The 17,534-nt window shown below is 46.8% G+C and overlaps 1 protein-coding gene across 1 annotated transcript in view; it reads right to left on the bottom strand.

The window, feature by feature from the left end:
* Positions 1–14,925, bottom strand: part of CLSTN1 (calsyntenin 1) — an 80,637-nt gene extending 65,712 nt beyond the window's left edge. The window contains exons 1-2 of the mRNA XM_040645538.1: positions 14,872–14,925; positions 12,760–13,066 (exon numbers count right to left, since the gene is read on the bottom strand). Of these exons, the coding sequence (XP_040501472.1) occupies positions 12,760–13,066; positions 14,872–14,925 (361 nt within the window). The remainder of the gene's footprint in view (positions 1–12,759; positions 13,067–14,871) is intronic.
* Between the last annotated feature and the right edge of the window lie 2,609 nt (positions 14,926–17,534).

Consider the following 17,534-nt stretch of genomic DNA (forward strand, 5'->3'; position numbering starts at 1 on the left):
ACACACAGGGTATTAACGGCCCACCTGTAAAGGCCCCACACTGGGTGGCAGCAAGATGTGCTGTCCATCTGCATGTCACAGGCTAGCCCACACCTGGGCCCCAGAACCGCACTGTCCTCTACACTCAAGAAAGCAAACGACAATGTAAATAAGAGAGAGACAGGATTACAGGAATCAGCTGAATTAACTCTAATTTCTCTCTCTCTCTTTTTTAAGCAAATCCTTTGCAAGCTGTGCTTTCTACATCTATTATTTAGAAGCAAATTACAGGCGGCATACCCCTCAACTGTATTTTGACATCAACCACTGTTATCAGAATGTGGTGGGTCTGAGGGCTCCTGGGGTCCCCAAGACCCCTTCAGGAGGCCCACAAAGTCCTCCCTTCTCCAGCCACGTATTTGGTGAGGCTAAATTTTCTTCACCGACTTCAACTAAACAACAGGTAGCAAGGGGTTGAATACAAAATCTGGCTGACTTCCCTTAAACCCACATTACAGAGATTAGCAAAAATGTAAAACAATGCCAGTCTTCTAAATTGTTTTTTGCTTTGGAAAATACAGTGTTTCCTTAAAAATATAATGTTACCCAACTATATTTCAATTTTAATATAGTAAATAATGTTATCACTTAATGGGTTTATTACTGCTACTTTAAATAAATTAATAAATATTTTAATAGGTTCTCAGTTTAATTTCTAAGAGTAAATATTGATCGATAAAACCCACTTAAACACAATCTCTTTGAGGTCTTCAATAATTTTTGAGAGAACAGGGGCGCCTGGGTGGCACAGCGGTTAAGCCTCTGCCTTCGGCTCAGGGCGTGATCCTAGCGTTCTGGGATCAAGCCCCACATCAGGTTCCTCCGCTATGAGCCTGCTTCTTCCTCTCTCACTCCCCCTGCTTGTGTTCCCTCTTTCGCTGCCTGTCTCTATCTCTGTCAAATAAATAAATAAAATCTTTAAAAAAAAAAAAAAATTTGAGAGCACAGACGTTCCATGAGACCAAAGAGTCTGGAACCCAACAGGATTAGTTAAATAGATCCTACCACATACATCCTTCTAATGGATATACCCATCATGCCCGGGACAAATGTTTAATGAATGACATTGAGAAAGTTACAAAACAACTCATATAAGATGAACTCATTTTGTTTAAAACTTTGACTACATAGATAAATTTTTACAAGAGAAAAAAATCTAGAGATATACACAAAAGGTTTAAGACTAGTGATCTCAAAGAGGCAGCATTTTAGGTCATTTTAACCTATTCTTTTTGCACGAAATCAGATTTTTCTTCTTCTACAATATGGAGGTGACAGCATTTCCCTAACTGTGTTCTACGGTATAGTGGTGTCACGAAAGAGTCCATGGTTGTTAGCTGGATGAATGTGGATTATACCTCCCCATCCCCAGCAATTCTTCAACACAGTCCGCTAAAGGTTCTGAGAAGTCCTACAGCACTGACAGCATCTCCCAAACTCAGGTAACCGACAGAGCTCTTTTACCACATAACACCCTTAGGGAAACACTGCCTCAGAGATCACCCTGAACAATGATCTGGAGAGGGGGTCTGCAGGCATCCTTTATCATTACTGTTAGAAGTCACCAGGTCACCACTATTTGGAATGGATGACCTCCAGTAAACAACACGTACACATCTAATCAAGAATACTGGGGGTTATGTAAACCACCTTTTTTACATTTGCTTTAGTAAAATAGCTCTTACAAGGGGTAAATTTAATTCGTATACATTTTGGTACTTGGACAATTCAAGCAATGGTTTTAAACGGCAATTCTTAAGTAAAATCTTCTTTGATGAAAAACACAAAGTACATCTGACTGTAAGTCATCTCTTTAAGTGACGCACATCGGTAAGCACTCTCTGCAAGGGGTGACCTGCACACTCCGGCGGTTCTCCGCGCCGTGGACACACAGCTGTGAGCGGAAGACCAATGGCACCCAGCCGGCCGCTGGGTCCCCCCAGGCAGCCACCCCTGCAGTGCCGCCACCTGGTCGCCAGGCGGCCTGCGGGCCCACGTCTCCCCGCTTCTGCTTCCTTCCTCTCCAAGATCACAGTGAAGGGGTCACATTCCCACCCATCCCTCTCACGGGCCAGGTCACTTAGAAGTCACCCTCTTCGGCCCAGGTGTGAGCCGAGCGTGACTGATCACAGCCGATGCTCCCCACAAAATCTTTAAGAGCTACTCTACCTACTTCAAGACCTACTTACCACATTTTAACTAGCACTTCATCTCTGGTTTATAAAATTAATACTGCAATGGCGTGCTGTATTTTACTACAAATTTGCCTTGTTTCCACTTGTGTTATGGGTCAAATTGGTTTCTGATGATCACTTTTAGAGCTTAAAGGGTGTATAACAATGTTTCCGGGGAAAATGCAATTTGAGTTCTAACTTGAATTCCTAATAGGTGGATACAAATTCCTTTTCAGGTCATCTGGGAATCAGAAATGGGCCCCAGGAAACAACACAGCCTGTCAAGGCTCGTTAACAACTGAACGAGAAGACGGCACAGAGCTGAGGTAGTCAAGGAGCTCGTACTCAGGCGTCTGTTAGCGACCGCTGAGGGCGCTGGGGCTCCATCACGGCTCCCTGCACCAGCCTGCCTCAGTGTGCCTGCCTGTACTTGAATTCCCAGAAGATAAGAAGGTACAGTCAGGCCTGCTCTGTTCCAAGCCAAGGCTTTTGCCCCACGTCCCTGTCTGCTCTCCCACACCACGGAGCTGAGTTTCCAGATAAAACAGAAACTTCAGGAAACCCTTCTAGTGTTCTTCCTTCAGGCCTAAACCATCAAAGCCTGGTCGAAGTGGCCCATACTTCCTTTCTCACTGCCCCTGGTTTCACTCTGTCCATCAGTACTGAAAACCACATAAACATACACTTCATAGGAAAAGAAAAAAACACAACAAATACATACTTGCCTTATTCATTACTTTTTTAAAGTAGTGGTAAAAACCTCAAACCTTTCAAGAATACCCAACAATTCTAGAAAAAGTGGGGTTAATAAATTTTATCAACTGAATAAGCAAATATATACTAATCACTGGTATTTATTTAATTTTTTAAAGATTTAAGAGAAAGATGAAGATAGCAACAGCACGAGCGAGCACGAGCGGGAGCTGAGGGAGAAGCAGACTCACCGCTGAGCAGGGAGCCTGACTCGGGGTTCCATCCCAGGACCCTGGGATCATGACCTGGGCGGTAGGCAGACGCTTAACTGACTGAGCCACCCGGGCGCCCTGATCACTGACTGGCATTGATGACCTATCTAAAACATTTCATCAAACAAATATCAATACTGCAGTTGTTCTTAACCAAAGTCATCATCAAGGGGAAAAGGGACACTACGTTATGCAAAATCCCACTGGCACATGTTCCTCCAGGCTTAAAAATGATCGATTTCATATAAAAAAAAGCATGTAAGTCATTTTCTATTCTGGGCTTTGAATGTTTGGAAGATGCTTCTTAGTTGCTCCTCTTAATTAAACAAGCAGTTTCCTACACTTGGGCATGGACTTTTTAAACCCTTGCCAAATGAAAATGCTACATTCAGGAATCATGGGCAGATATTAATGGATATCTTACAAACATCTCAGAAGCAAGCTCAAGAACATTGCCGATTCAGGGCTTTATAACACAGGCTGGGGATTATCAAGGTACCCTGGCATTATCACAGCACCAGTAACCGAGGTGTTCCCATACCGAAAACAGCCACCGCCCACCTTTTAATCCCTACCCCGTTCCTATAATAACTGCAGCCCAAGTGAGTAGGGCCTAGGAAGAAAATTCAATTCAAGCCAGTGCATTTCACTACTTACTAGCTGCTCTGATAAACGTTTGAAAAGCGTGGCAAAAAAAGATTAGGGATTATCCAAGAATTTTAATTACTTCTGTGGTCCTCGTTACGGATTCCATAAGTAACAGGAAACTGGCATGAATTAGTCAAGGCATTTTAAAAGTAAACATAATCTGCTGACGCAAAGGCTTTAATCCCCCAAATCAAAAGTGACCCTATTCCTCAATTAGCTCCTACCTCTGATTTGCTGGCACTACTGTGAGCTGAGTATACGCTGTCCTTTGCTAGGTGTGGAGGAGAGAAGAGTACACACCCCCCACCCTAAGGCCACCAGAGAATGCCAGTCTTGCCACGAGGAGGGGGGCATCAGCTCATTCATCTGCGCAGGTCTAGAGGACCAAGCGCTCTGGTGAAAATCCCAGGGCCAGGCCCACTTTCCGACTATGAATACCCTGCCATGTAAGTCTATCAAACCTCAAGACAATCTTCTAGGTTTGCTGGGCCCCATGCTTGGTTTAATGCTCTCTGTCATCTTGAAATTATTAATAATATTTGAGCAAAAGGGCCCACACTTTGACTTTGCACTTGGCCCCACATATTATGCAGCTTGTCCTCTCAATATTCATCATTAACTACATCTGAAATATGTAAAATTAAATGTGACTGGATTCTGCATTTCAGATGGAATAAATTATGCTCTTTAAAAGCCACTTGACGGGGCACCTGGGTGGCTCAGTCGTTAAGCGTCTGCCTTCGGCTCAGGGCGTGATCCCGGAGTCCTGGGATCGAGCCCCACATCAGGCTCCTCCGTTGGAAGCCTGCTTCTTCCTCTCCCACTCCCTCTGCTTGTGTTCCCTTTCTCTCTGGCTGTCTCTCTCTCTGCCGAATGAATAAATAAAATCTTAAAAAAAAAAAGACTGGGTAAATAACAAATAGTTACTTAAAGAATAAAGTCAAAGGACCAGACAAAATAATTAACTTTAACAAAGCATGCTTGTTAGCCAATTAGCTGAATAATGTAATGAATGAAGGAATGTCATAAACTAATTGTTTAAGCATTTTGCATTTCGGGGGCTCCTGGGTGGCTCAGTCAGTTAAGTGTCTGACTCTTGGTCTCAGCTCAGGTCATGATCTCAGGGTCCTGGGATCAAGCCCCACGTCAGGCTCCACGCTACGTGAGGATTCTGCTTGTCCCTCTCCCTCTGCTCCTCCCCCTTCTTGCTGGCTCTCTCTCTCTCTGTGTCTCTGGAATAAATAAATAAAATCTTTAGGGAAAAAAAAAAAAGAATTCTAGCATTTCATCCAGTTCCTTTCAAAAAGTTGAACCCTGCTCCTGGAAGCTGGAGGTTCACTCTGCTTGTCCCCCAACCGCAGAGTCTGCACCCTGAGAGCTCATCATTCCTCAACACAACCAGAAATCAGAGCCTGGGGTTGGATGCAGGCTGGAAAACGGGCTCAGCCTTCCTTAGAGTGAGAGGTGGTAAAACAGAAGAGCTGCAGGGCTGGACGCGGCAAAGATTTGAAGGATTGGTGGGGCGCCTGGGTAGCGCAGTCGTTAAGCGGCTGCCTTCGGCTCAGGGCGTGGTCCCGGCATTCTGGAATCGAGTCCCACATCGGGCTCCTCCGCTGGGAGCCTGCTTCTTCCTCTCCCACTCCCCCTGCTTGTGTTCCCTTTCTCGCTGTCTGGCTCTCTGTCAAATAAATAAATAAAATCTTAAAAAAAAAAAAAAAAAAAAAAAAAGATTTGAAGGATTGGTAAACTCCAGACCTAAGCCAAGCCAACTGAAGTCTCAGTGTTTTTCATGGAAGTGTTGCTTTTTGTGCTAGCAGGTGCCCAGGCTGAATGATCAAATGTCAGGGAAGTGTGGAGAAATATCTGTTTTCACAGGGAAGGCTACTTAGGTGTAGAGGGCAGACCTTTCAACGTTAGAAATGATGCGGGAGAGGGTGGTGGAGGAAGGGGCTGGTTAGATGAAACGCCGGTTTATCCCTAGAGCAGGAAAACGTCAGCAATTTAAAACCCTTGTAAGAAAACGTAGACAACTGTGAAATAGGGTCCTGATTAGACAAAAGCTCCCAGGAGCGATTACAGAGGTCAAGAGCGAGTGTAAGGTGGTGCAGCCACTCTGGGAAACGGTTCTGCAGATCCCCAACGTGTAAAACAGTGACCATGTGACCCAGCAACTCCACTCTTGGTGTACGCCCCCGAGAACCGAAAACACGTGTGCACACCGAGCCCGTACACAAACACGCACGACGGCATTATTCACGGGAGCCGCACGGCAGAAACCACCCGAACGTCCATCGACTGATGAACATACCAACAAAAGGTGGTCCAACCACACAAAGAAATGTTGTCTTAGTCTATTTGGGCTGCCAAAACAAAACACCATAGACTGGGTGGCTTATGAACAACCGAAATTTATTTCTTACAGATCCGGAGACCGGGAAGTCCAAGATCAAGGCGCTGGCGTGTTTGAGCTCTGGTGAGCTCCCTCTTCTGGTTTGCAGCCGGCCGTGTTCTCGCTGTGTCTCGCTTGGTGGAAGGGGCTGGTGAGCTCTCTGGGTTCTCTTTTATAAGGGAACTCATGCCATTCGTGAGGGCTCTACCCTCATGCCCTAATCCCCTCTCAAAAGCCACCTCCCAATACCGTGATATTGGGGATTTGGTTTCAACATACGAATCCAGGAGGGACAAACACCTATGGCGAATATTATTCAGCCGTAAAAAGGAATGAAGTGCTGATACACGTTACAACATAGACCAACCCTGAAAACATCAAGTGTAAGAAGCCAGTGACAGACCACACTGATACGAAATGTCCAAAACAGGCAAATCCATAGAGACAGGAAGTAGACCGGTGGTTGCCAAGAGCTGGGGGAAAGGGGAAATTAGAGGGACAGTTAAGGTCTCAGGGGCTCCTCTTTGGGGTGATGAGAATGTTCTGAAATGAGGGCACCTGGCTGGCTCAGTCAGTAGAGTATGCCCCTCTTCACCTTGGGGTCGTGAATTCAAGCCCCACGTTAGGCAGAGAACTTACTTAAAAACAAAACAAAACAAAAAAACCTACTAGGGGTGCCTGGCTGGCTCAGCCAGTAAAGCATGCAATCCTTGATCTCAGGGTTGTGAGTTCAAGCCCCACAAATGGGCATAGACAGTACTTAAAAATAAAATGTTTAGGGGCAGCTGGGTAGCTCAGTTGGCTAAGCAACCAATTCTTGATTTCAGCTCAGGTCATGATCTCAGGGTCATGAGATCGAGCCCTGCACTGGGTATAAGAGCCTGCTTAAGATTCTCTCTCTTCCTCTGCCCTTCCCTACCACCCCACCCCACCCCACCCCCGACCCCTGTTCATGCACACTCTCTCTCTCTAAAAAAAAAAAAAAAGTTTAAAAAATAAAAATTTTATGGGCATCTGGTTGGTGGCTCAGTCGGTTAAGCAGCTGCCTTTGGCTTAGATCATGATCCCAGGGTCCTGAGATCGAGTCCTGAATCGAGCTCCTTGCTCAGTGGGGAGTCTGCTTCTCCCTCTCCCTCTGCCTGCCGCTCCCCTTGCTTGTGCGCTCTGTCAAATAAATAAAATCTTTAAAGAAATAAAGTAAAATAAAAAAATTTTAAAAATAAAATTTAAAAAAACCCAGAATCTTCAAAACAACAACAAAAAATACCTTTAAAACAAGGGAATGAATGAAGAAGGGTGCCTGGGGGGCACAGTCAGCTGAGCACCTGACTCGTGGTTTTGGCTCAGGTTGTGATCTCGGGGTCCTGAGACTGAGCCCTGCATTGGGATCTGCACTCAGTGGGGAGTCTGCTTGAGAGTCTCTCTCTCTCTCTGCCTCTCCCCTCCACTGCTCACGCACACTTACACGTGGGCGCTCTCTCTCTAAAACAAATCTTTAAAAAGAATAAAAAAATAAATAAAAGAGGGAACGAAGGAAAAGAAAGTCTTTTTTTGCCCTAAATAATGAGTTTAAGAAAGCACGGATCAAGGTAGACTTGAAAAGCAGCAGATTCTAAAAAGTTCTTGTCACAAGAGAATCAGACTGGTCCAAAACAGGATGGCTGAAAGATAATATCCACTCTGACCTAAGGTAAAAAAGAAAAACACGATTCTTTCTTCCTACTTTTTATTGGGCTTCTGGAATAGACTTTTTTTTTTTTAAGATTTTATTTATTTATTTGACAGAGAGAGAGGCAGTGAGAGAGGGAGTGGGGGAGTGGGAGCAGGGGGAGTGGGAGAGGGAGAAGCAGGCTTCCCGCCGAGCACGAAGCCCGATGCGGGGCTCGATCCCAGAACACCTGGATCATGATCTGAGCCAAAGGCAGACGCTTAACGATTGAGCCACCCAGGTGCCCCTGGAATAGATGTGTTTTATAGGTTTTTAAGATGGTCTCAATTTGGTTACTTTATTTTAAAAGATTTTATTTATTTATTTATTTATTTATTTATTCGACAGAGATAGAGACAGCCAGCGAGAGAGGGAACACAAGCAGGGGGAGTGGGAGAGGAAGAAGCAGGCTCATAGCGGAGGAGCCTGATGTGGGGCTCGATCCCATAACGCCGGGATCATGCCCTGAGCCGAAGGCAGACGCTTAACCGCTGTGCCACCCAGGCGCCCCTCAATTTGGTTACTTTAAAGTAAATGAATTTTCATTTAAACTTTAAAAATGAAAAAGCCTTAGCAACACATCTTGTGAAAAACTTGAATAACGATATCATCCTGCAGCTAAAGGAGAAAATGAACAAAAATATGCCTAAAACACAGAGAAGAAAGAATCTCTATAATCGGGGACAAATAAATGCAGTATCCCCATTGCGAGGTGGTGGCGGCCCTGCGAACGGATGGCCAGGGCACGTCACCAGCCTGACAGCAGGTACGGGAACATCGCCAGTTTGAGGGTTCCCATCTCTGGCTTTTGCACAGTCTCTAGTGCTATCAAAATGTCACTTTTGTTTTGGTTTGGTTTTTCACAGTGCTAGAACACAGCGCCGCATAAATCATTTCCCCCAATCTTGAATCCCTATTTCTGAAGCTGTATCAAACTCTGTATTTTATAACAAATCAATTATCTTAAATTCCGTTTATAAAAGACACATTTCTTCAAATGCCTCTGCTCTTACCAGATCAAGACCACAGAAAAAGCAAGATACATTTTTTTAAAAGCATAATAATCCCAAACCTCAATTAACCAAAATATGTGAGAAATAGACTCTTGGTGATTTCCAGGATAATCAGACCTCCTATTTTGTTTCAACTCTTACAAGTGAAAACTTTATCTTTGCCCCTGAATTTATATTTTCCTGCCTTAGGAAGCAATAATAAAAATAACTCAATCCTTTTTTAAAATGTCTTAAAACTTTAACATCCTCACGTTAGACATTAAGAAGTGGTTTAATAAACGGCCCAGTCCTGAAACCAGTATCATGGAATTAGAGCATTTTCTAACTTGAATGCAAAAAATGTTATATTTCATTAAAATTTCATTTATGGGTCATATTCTCCATATCTAAAACCAAAATATTAATTGCTTTTTTTGGTTTAAAAAAATCAAATAGTACTGACATAGATAATGTATGACATGAACTCCTCAAACTTCCTTCTGCAAAAGAATTCCCATGAAACTGCTTGGTTTTATGCTTTTCCTCCTAAAAGGGGTCTGCAGTCAGAAGATGAACTCTAGTTAATTGAAGGTACCAGTTAACTGAATTAGAGCTCTTAAACTGGAATACATTCAGAATTATTAATATTTTATCATTTCTGGGGTGCCTGAGTGGCTCAGTCAGTTAAGCGTCTGCCTTCAGCTCAGATCATGATCCCAGGGTCCTGGGATCAAGCCCACGTCGGGCTCCCTGCTCAGCCGGGAGTCTGTTTCTCCCTCTTGCTCTCCCCCTGCCCCTCTCCTCTGCTCCTGCACTCTTTCTCTCCCTCTCGAGAATAAAATCAAAAAGAAAAAAAATTAAAATTTAAAAAATAAAATAAATTATTTAAAAAATATACTTTTTTTATTTCTTTAGTAATTATAGGTCTCCTATATGAAATAAATGACATTTACTCCCAGCAATACAACTGTTAGATTAATAGTCAAAGGACTTTTCCTCAAAGTTACTTCTGAAAAACAAGGTAACAAATTAAGAAACCACCGTCCAAAAAAGCAGAGAATGACAGGATATTTAACAATGAGACTCAGAGTGGTAGCCAGAGCGCTACAGCCTTCACACAATGCTACGGATTTTTATGGTCTAATATCCCCAACACTGCAATCAACAGAACACACCCTTGAAAAATTATCTGCTAATGAATTTCTATATCATAATGCAGAATTTAGGTTTGTTTTATAGTCTGTAATGCCTTTTTCAGTATATAACGTTTATCTGCCAGATGAAAATTAGGACATAATACTATGCTGTGGAAGCTGAGATACAGTTGTCCATCCATTCAATCACTCAACAGATACCTACTGGTACTGTGTGGGCGTGCTAGCATTCACATGCGAACCAAACAGACCAAACACCTTTCCATCTTGGGGCCTATGTCCTAGGGAGGGGAGACAGACAATAAACAAAATGAGGCTGTTTGAATGGGATTAAGTGCTATGGAAAGAGAAAAGAGAAAAAGTGAGGCAGGGAAGGGAGGATTCAGGGGGTCAGAGAGAGATGAAATTGCCCATAGGACGGTATGGAGAGGCCCCACCGAGAAGTCTGTGTGCGAACAGGAAAATAACAATGAAAATTATTTCTTTGGCTTAGAAATGCAGTCTGTGCTTGCATTAAAAAAATATATATACATATATATATATATGTATATATATATACATATATATATATATATATGTATGTTTTCTATATGCTCTATTTCAATTTACTGTTTCCTGATCATTGACTGACTGGAGAGAAAGCAGGCAGCCTAGGGCATGCCAAGGATATGCCTAATATTTTTATTTACTCGGTGTTGTTTAAGAACTACAGCTACAAATTAAAGTGAAATTCGGAGTTCTCTATTAAACAATTAAAAGTCAAAATGCAATTTATATTACAAAACCTAACAGTCTCTCCATCAATTTATATGTGATACTTATTCCATGAATAATTATTAGAGATAGCTAGAGTATGGCCAGCAGTTCACGTCATACTGTCTCACAGCAATTTAAAAAAAGTCAGATTATTAGTTGAAATGATCACCTTCTAAAATAAGCCCACAGAAAGTGTTTCTACAAACTGCATATTTACACATAAAATCCACTTATAACCCCTCAAAATGAAACCATTTTATTAGCATTTCTTGTAATATTCACAAGACATTTTCTACCTTGCAGGCTGGGGAAAAGAAAAAAAAGCAACGGAATGATGTTTAGAATGTGTTTTTATTTTGAAGACTAATTATTCTTAAGTACTATAAACGCACCAAGAAAAGCTTAGAAAGTCAGCAAATTACAAAGGACTCAGCACTCAACACATCTTTCACATAAGATTAATGTTAGTCCACCACAATGAAGATACTTGACAGCTGAAATTTATATTTGTTGAATAACCCAAGTAATTCAATAATGAATAGCAAATAGAGGTGAATGGACAAACAAGAAAATACGGATTTGAACAAGAAATGTTATCACTGACTAAATATATTTGAGCTGTTCCCAAAATACTCAATCCAAGCACATATTTTTGAAATGTGTGGGTTTTCCCCAAGAGAAGCAGAACTTTGACATTTTCTCTTGGATATATTAGACTTTCAGACCTCCATTCCACATCTGGAAAGAACATTTCAAACTCAGCTTGATGTAACTTTTAAAATTCAAACAGAGAGCAATAGATACTTAGTGACTGATACTTGACTATGACAGTCAACAGAATGTTAGAAATGAAGTATTCAAAGTTTATCATCCCCAATGTGAAGAAAGGAACATGAAACAAAAGATGCATTTGCCTCTTCTGCCCTTTAATTTGTAAGCACCATACTTCTCTCCGTCTGTCATGCCAACGAAGAGAAAATGAGGATTTTTTTAAAGCCAGCTAATAGGATGACCGTTTCATCTAGACTTTCATCAGCTCTCTCCCCCCAAGATTTTTTATTAAAAATCAAAAATCAGAAGAATAGACCTAAGTCTTCCATAGACTACACCTAGATTACTTTGCTCCAAGGCCAAGGAAAAGGTTTACGATTCCAAGATCCATTCGGAAGCATGTATCTGCAATGCGTAAGCTTTTCGTTGGCAAGATCAGTCAATATCAGAAAGCGGGTACTGTTTAAAAGGTTAAGTGGATGAAGGTTAAAACAACAACAAAACAATCAATTCACTATTATTATTTTTTTTTTTTTTGCCAAGTAACCGTACAATAATGTCGGCCCTGAAGGATCAGAGAGGTTTCTGTTGAGGATATGTAAGCCCCTCGAACGATCTAAATTACCGTCAGAAAAACTGCACCAAGGTGTCGGGAGTGGAGGAGATGCAGGTTTCTAACGCGGGGTGAGACCGCGATCGTAAACCTCGTCACAATTTCACCTTTGGATGAAACGTGGGAGGGGAGCGAGAGAAGTTTCAGCTTCTGCTCCTTTGAAAACAGACAAGATTTAAAGGACCCCGGGAGGAGGCGGAAAGGGGCGAGGATGCGGTGTCCGCGGTGCAGCAGCAGAAAACCGGGATCCTGGAAAAGGATGCGGAGGAGTGGGCTCTTATGTAAGCACACACCAAAAACTGTGCGTGCACCCCAGCCTGATGCACATCTGAGCACACAACACACGTACACGGCCTCTCACCGGGGTGCACCCCCGCCTGCGGGCGCTGCGGAGGAAAGGGGACCGACCCTTGGGCCCGTCTGCACGTTCCCCTAGACCCGCGCAGCCTCCACCCGGGGGTCCGGCGCCCCGCCCGGGGACGGAGCCCGGACTCCCCGGCCGCCCGCGCCCGCCCCGAGTCCCCCGCGCCCGCCGCGGCCCGCCGCTTACCTCGCGAGGCCCAGACCCCGCCGCCGCTCAGCAGCCCGGCCAGCAGCAGCCAGGCGGCCGGGGCCAGCGCGGGCGCAGGGCGGCGCAGCATCGCTCCGGCTCCCGGCGCCGCGGCCGGCCCGAGGCGGGAGCGGCAGGCACGCGCGCGGGGCGCCGAGCAGGGCTCTCGCGGCCCGGGACCAGCTGCTTCGCGCCGCGGCGAGTCTGGGGTCCGACGAGCCGCCGCCGCGACGCTGGGCCGCGCGCTCGGGCCGCGGGCGCCCTCCCCTCCGCCGAGGTAGCGCTTGGCTGGAGGCGGCGGCAGCAACTAAGATGGCGGCGGCGCGCTCTCTCGGGTCCGGCGAGGGTACCGGCGGGGGCGGGGTGGCGGCGGGAGGGGCGCGCGCGCGCGGGAGAGGCGGAGAGAGGCGCGCGCGCGGGAGGGCGGGGGCGGGGCGCGCGCCTCGAGTCGCCGGCGGAGCCCGGAGCGCGCGCCCGCGGAGCCGCGCCTGGGGTACCTCCCGAGCAGCGGCGAGGTGTCTGGGGGCTGCACCCCCTGCCCGCGCTGCCGCCGAAAGCATCAACCCCTCATTCCCGCGCGCCCCAGGCTCGGGAGCCAAGCGAGCGGCACCCTGGGGCCGGCGCCGGCCTTTCAGCCCTTCGCACCGCAGCCCCGCGGAGTGCAGACCCCGCTGGAGGGGGCAGCCCGGGGCGCCTGAGCGCCAACACGCCGGGCCGCTTCGGGCAAGGCACGTCGCCTCCCAGAGTCTTGGTGTCCTCTTCTGCCAAATAGAGGTGATGACAGGGAGCCTGCGGGGTCGTGAAAGGTTTTCAAGGAGATGGAGGTCAGCGAAACGCACTTTGTAAACAGTCAATGACCGCGCAGCACGTGCTGCCAAGGTTCAATCCCGGGAGGGGGCATTAGCTGCCCCAGGGAGTCCGTCCTGAATTTCTAAGTCCGAATTCCTTCTTTTGCTGGAGAAATCTGTGATGGCTTGTTAAAGGCGGCTTGTGCGTGCCCTTTGTGGATGATCTTAGTGCGATGCCAATGGTCCCTTAGAAATGCAGAGATCCAACTGGATAAAGAAGGGTTTCTCCCAGGGGCTTGAGCCCTCCCTTTTTGTCCCCCGCCTTCCCTCGGCCCCTGGGACCACCCCACACTACAGGAAAGGGCTGGCACAGTCATGGATGGGCTCCTGTGCCTGGCGCTATGAGACATTATTGTCCCCATTTTGCAGATGAAGGAACAAAGACTAAAAGGCAAAATGACAGCCCCAGTTGTGACAACTGCAATGAAAAGAACACTCAGCCCTCAAGGACAGGGAGGTGACGTTAGGGAGAACCCAACAGCAAAAGCTAGATAACAATAAAACGTGAATTATTCAAGACTGTGTTGGAAGAGCTGTGGAAGGTGATTGGAACGCTGTGATTGTCATAGCCATGAGAGCTAAGAGGGTAGGGCAGGCTGGTGGGCTTTGTGGAGGCCAGCTTGGGGTGGGGTTCAGGAGATGCACCCCTTTGAAGGCTGCGAGAAGTAAGAGGAGAGCAGAGGACTTATTTAGGAGGGTAGTGGGTGAAGAGCCCAAAAAGTAGACTCAGGCCAGAGTGTGAGGTTCCTTAAGTGGCCACAGGAGGACCTCAAACAGCAGTGAACAGAGGCATAATGTGACCTGATGGGGGTGTCAGAACATCCTGTGATGGGATATGCTCCTCCCTGTCCTTCGTCCCTCAAAGGCATCCTCTACCAAAGCCTGCAGACTCCATCTGTCCTCCCCCTGCCACCCCCTTCCCTGGGTCCAGGAGGACTGGATTCCCCTTGGGTGGACCCCTCCCAGGTACCTGCCTGGCCCCTACCATCTCCAGGCCTCACCACGCCACGCCTCCCAGCCAGCACTGCAGAGTCATCCTCTCCAGGCACTCCTTTTGCTTCCCTCCCCGTCCGGCTTCTGCTAGCTCCTTGTTGCCACTTTATCTGGTCCAGACAGCTCTGCCAGGCTTCCCACCTCTCTCCCTCGGGTCCCACCCTGCTGACCTCAGGGCCTGCTCTCTCGACAGAGTCTGTGCTCAAGGTCATGTCTACCCGGGGCCAGCGCTACATAGCATATCCTCCCCCACCTTTGCTCTGAGTCACACCTGGGCTATCTCCTGCAGGAAGTCCTCCTGACCATCAGGCCGTCCCTCCCCCATCGCCACCTGCTCTGAACCTGGCAGTCCAGGATCGATAATCTGCTACTTTGTGCCATTGACTAACTAACCCATGTGTGTCCTTCTCTGCTCCCCACTGTGTTCTAGGGGGAGGGACCCAGACAGTACAGTCAGACAGCACCAGACAGGAACTCTGGCTGCTTCTACTATGAATGATCTCGACAAGTCACAGAACTTTGGGTCTCTTTCCTCACCTGTGAGATGGGATAGCAATACCTATTTCCTGGAGTTGTCAGAATTAAATAAGATGATGCAATGAATGTGCCTCCCAGAGCCTAATATGTGGTAGGTCTAAACACATAGGAATTTCTCCTTTTCCCTTGGGAACCTTCTGGGCTGCTTGTGTACTGCCGAACATACAGTAGGCACTCAATAAATACTCCGCGACGAGCTCAATGACTTCCTGTATTCATTTTTATATTGTGGAGATCACACCTCAGAGAATAAAAAAACATACCCTGTAGGTTTCCAGGGACATTAACAAAACATAGAATCGGAAAGGTATAAATCTCAGAACTATGTCTTGAGTCAATAGGCTGATGCCAAGAGAGAACAGGTAATGTATTCGGTTCTATTAAAAACACAAACAAAAGCGCTTTGGTGTCTGGAATCCTGATCCCTTTATCTTCTTACCCTCACTGTCCCTTAAAGAAACAAAGAGGCAGATCAAAAAGGTTCAGCGGCAGGTGGGCAGACAGACGGCCAGTGAGCTCAGAGCAACTGCACACGCTGAGATTCTGCCCACAGGAGAGTTCGTCCAGCTGCAAGGCTCAGCTTGACTGTCTTGGAAGCCAGGGAAAGCAGTGAACTCAGTTTGCAGTCTGCCTGACAATAGCCTCGGCCATATTGGCACTTTTCAAAGGTCTCCACGTGATGGATTAGTTAATCCTCAAAATGGCCCTGAGACGGGGATCGATCCAGCCTTAACAGTTAGCAGAGAGGGGCCTCTCCTGAGCTAAGCCAGCCGCTGAGAGAGCACCAGGGGTCCCAGAGCAGTGGGAAATGAGGCAGCACCCCAGGCTTGTCCTAGTCAGGGTCAGGCGTGGGAGGACAAGGAGGAGGCTTTGGTGACCAGGCCAAGAAGTCTTGAGCGCTTGGGCATGTAGTCGACCTGTCTGTGAGATAGGTCGAAGAACACGGAATTTCCAGGGTGCTGCATCTTTTGTAATGATTCTTGCTAGTAGTGACAGTCTCCACTGAGCTCTTTACTGGGGACGTTTCATTTATGCCTCCAGCAACCTTTCCAGAAGGTACTCTGATTGTGCTAGATGAGAAAAAATGTAACATTTGATGAAGAGCCCGTTGCTAGAAAGCAGGACACCTGGGATTCAATGTCATGTAGGTCTGAGCCCCAAACAATGCCTCAGCCCCTATGTGAAATGACACCTCAAATACCAAAGGCGGGGGGGAAGCCCTATCCAGGATCCCGCAGCGTGGAGTCATCAGCCTGGTCCACCACAGTCGGGGCGGGGGGGGGGGGGTTGGCTCCACCTGGCAGCTCTTCTGAAGACATGGGAGGCATCCTTATCCAGCCTGGGTTTCTCACCAAGACTGTCATCCCCAGGTCCAGAACTGCCGAGAGGAGGAAACATGGTCGCATGAAGGAAAACTCTTTGCCGGGAAGCTGAGCCCTGTCAGGTGGCGCGTTAGGACTGTTAGCACAGTGTGGCCAGTGTTGGTGGGACCGAGTTAGAGGCAGTAAGCACTCATTGTGGCCACTAGGAATGATATGCTTGGAAGTTAACCCACTTTAGGGACGCAGCAGAAGGCGGCTGTGGGAATCTTGATGAGAGCCAGCAATCAAATGCCTCCAAAATACTAAAACCACAGCCCCCAGCTCCCTCTGGAGCCCCAGAAGGTTCAAGATCTGGCCCCGTCTCTGCCTTCTGGTGGCCTGGCCAGGTATCTCCATGGCTGTGAGAAGGGATAGTTTATGAGGGGCAAGAGCCGCCGGGCCTTCACTTGGCCCCTCCGGGCTCAAACCCATCCCTATCCATTTCCTTTCCTTTTGCAGAATTTCCACTTAATTCTCTTTTACAGCCGCATTAAAGACTTACAAGGCTCCAAAGGCAAATCCAGAAAACAAGGTGCTCGGAAAAGTCTAGTTCCATTCCTGTCTGCTCCTCCCTGTCCCTTCCTGCCTTTAAAATTACCGTTCTGTCTGTTTTTGGCTTATCCTTCCACTGTGGGTTTTTAAAATACAAGCAAGTATTCCAATATACTTCTCTCCTCTTTCTTAGGTAAAAAGAAGCATATCACATCCACATCTTGCTTTTTTTCAATTAATAAACTATCCTGGAGATGGCTCCATGTCAGTATCCCTTTCAGAGCTGCATCGCACTCCCTTATGCGGTGTGATATTCTGATATGATAAGAAATAGACAGTTGGTCTTCGTCTCCAATCCCTAGCACAGAGCTGCTAAATCCCTTGGAATTTCCTGGGCGAGAGGAGCATCTTTTGTTGCATGAGACAACTCTAGGCAGGTTCCTGGGTGGCCCCTGGTTGGGGGCTGGCCACCAGAATAACCAAGCCACGATTAGAAGCTTGGAACTTTCAGCCCCCACCCCCACCAATTTGGGGGAGCGGGGGC

Source organism: Ursus maritimus, unplaced genomic scaffold (genome assembly GCF_017311325.1).
Source record: "Ursus maritimus isolate PB19 unplaced genomic scaffold, ASM1731132v1 scaffold_32, whole genome shotgun sequence".
NCBI lineage: Eukaryota > Metazoa > Chordata > Mammalia > Carnivora > Ursidae > Ursus > Ursus maritimus.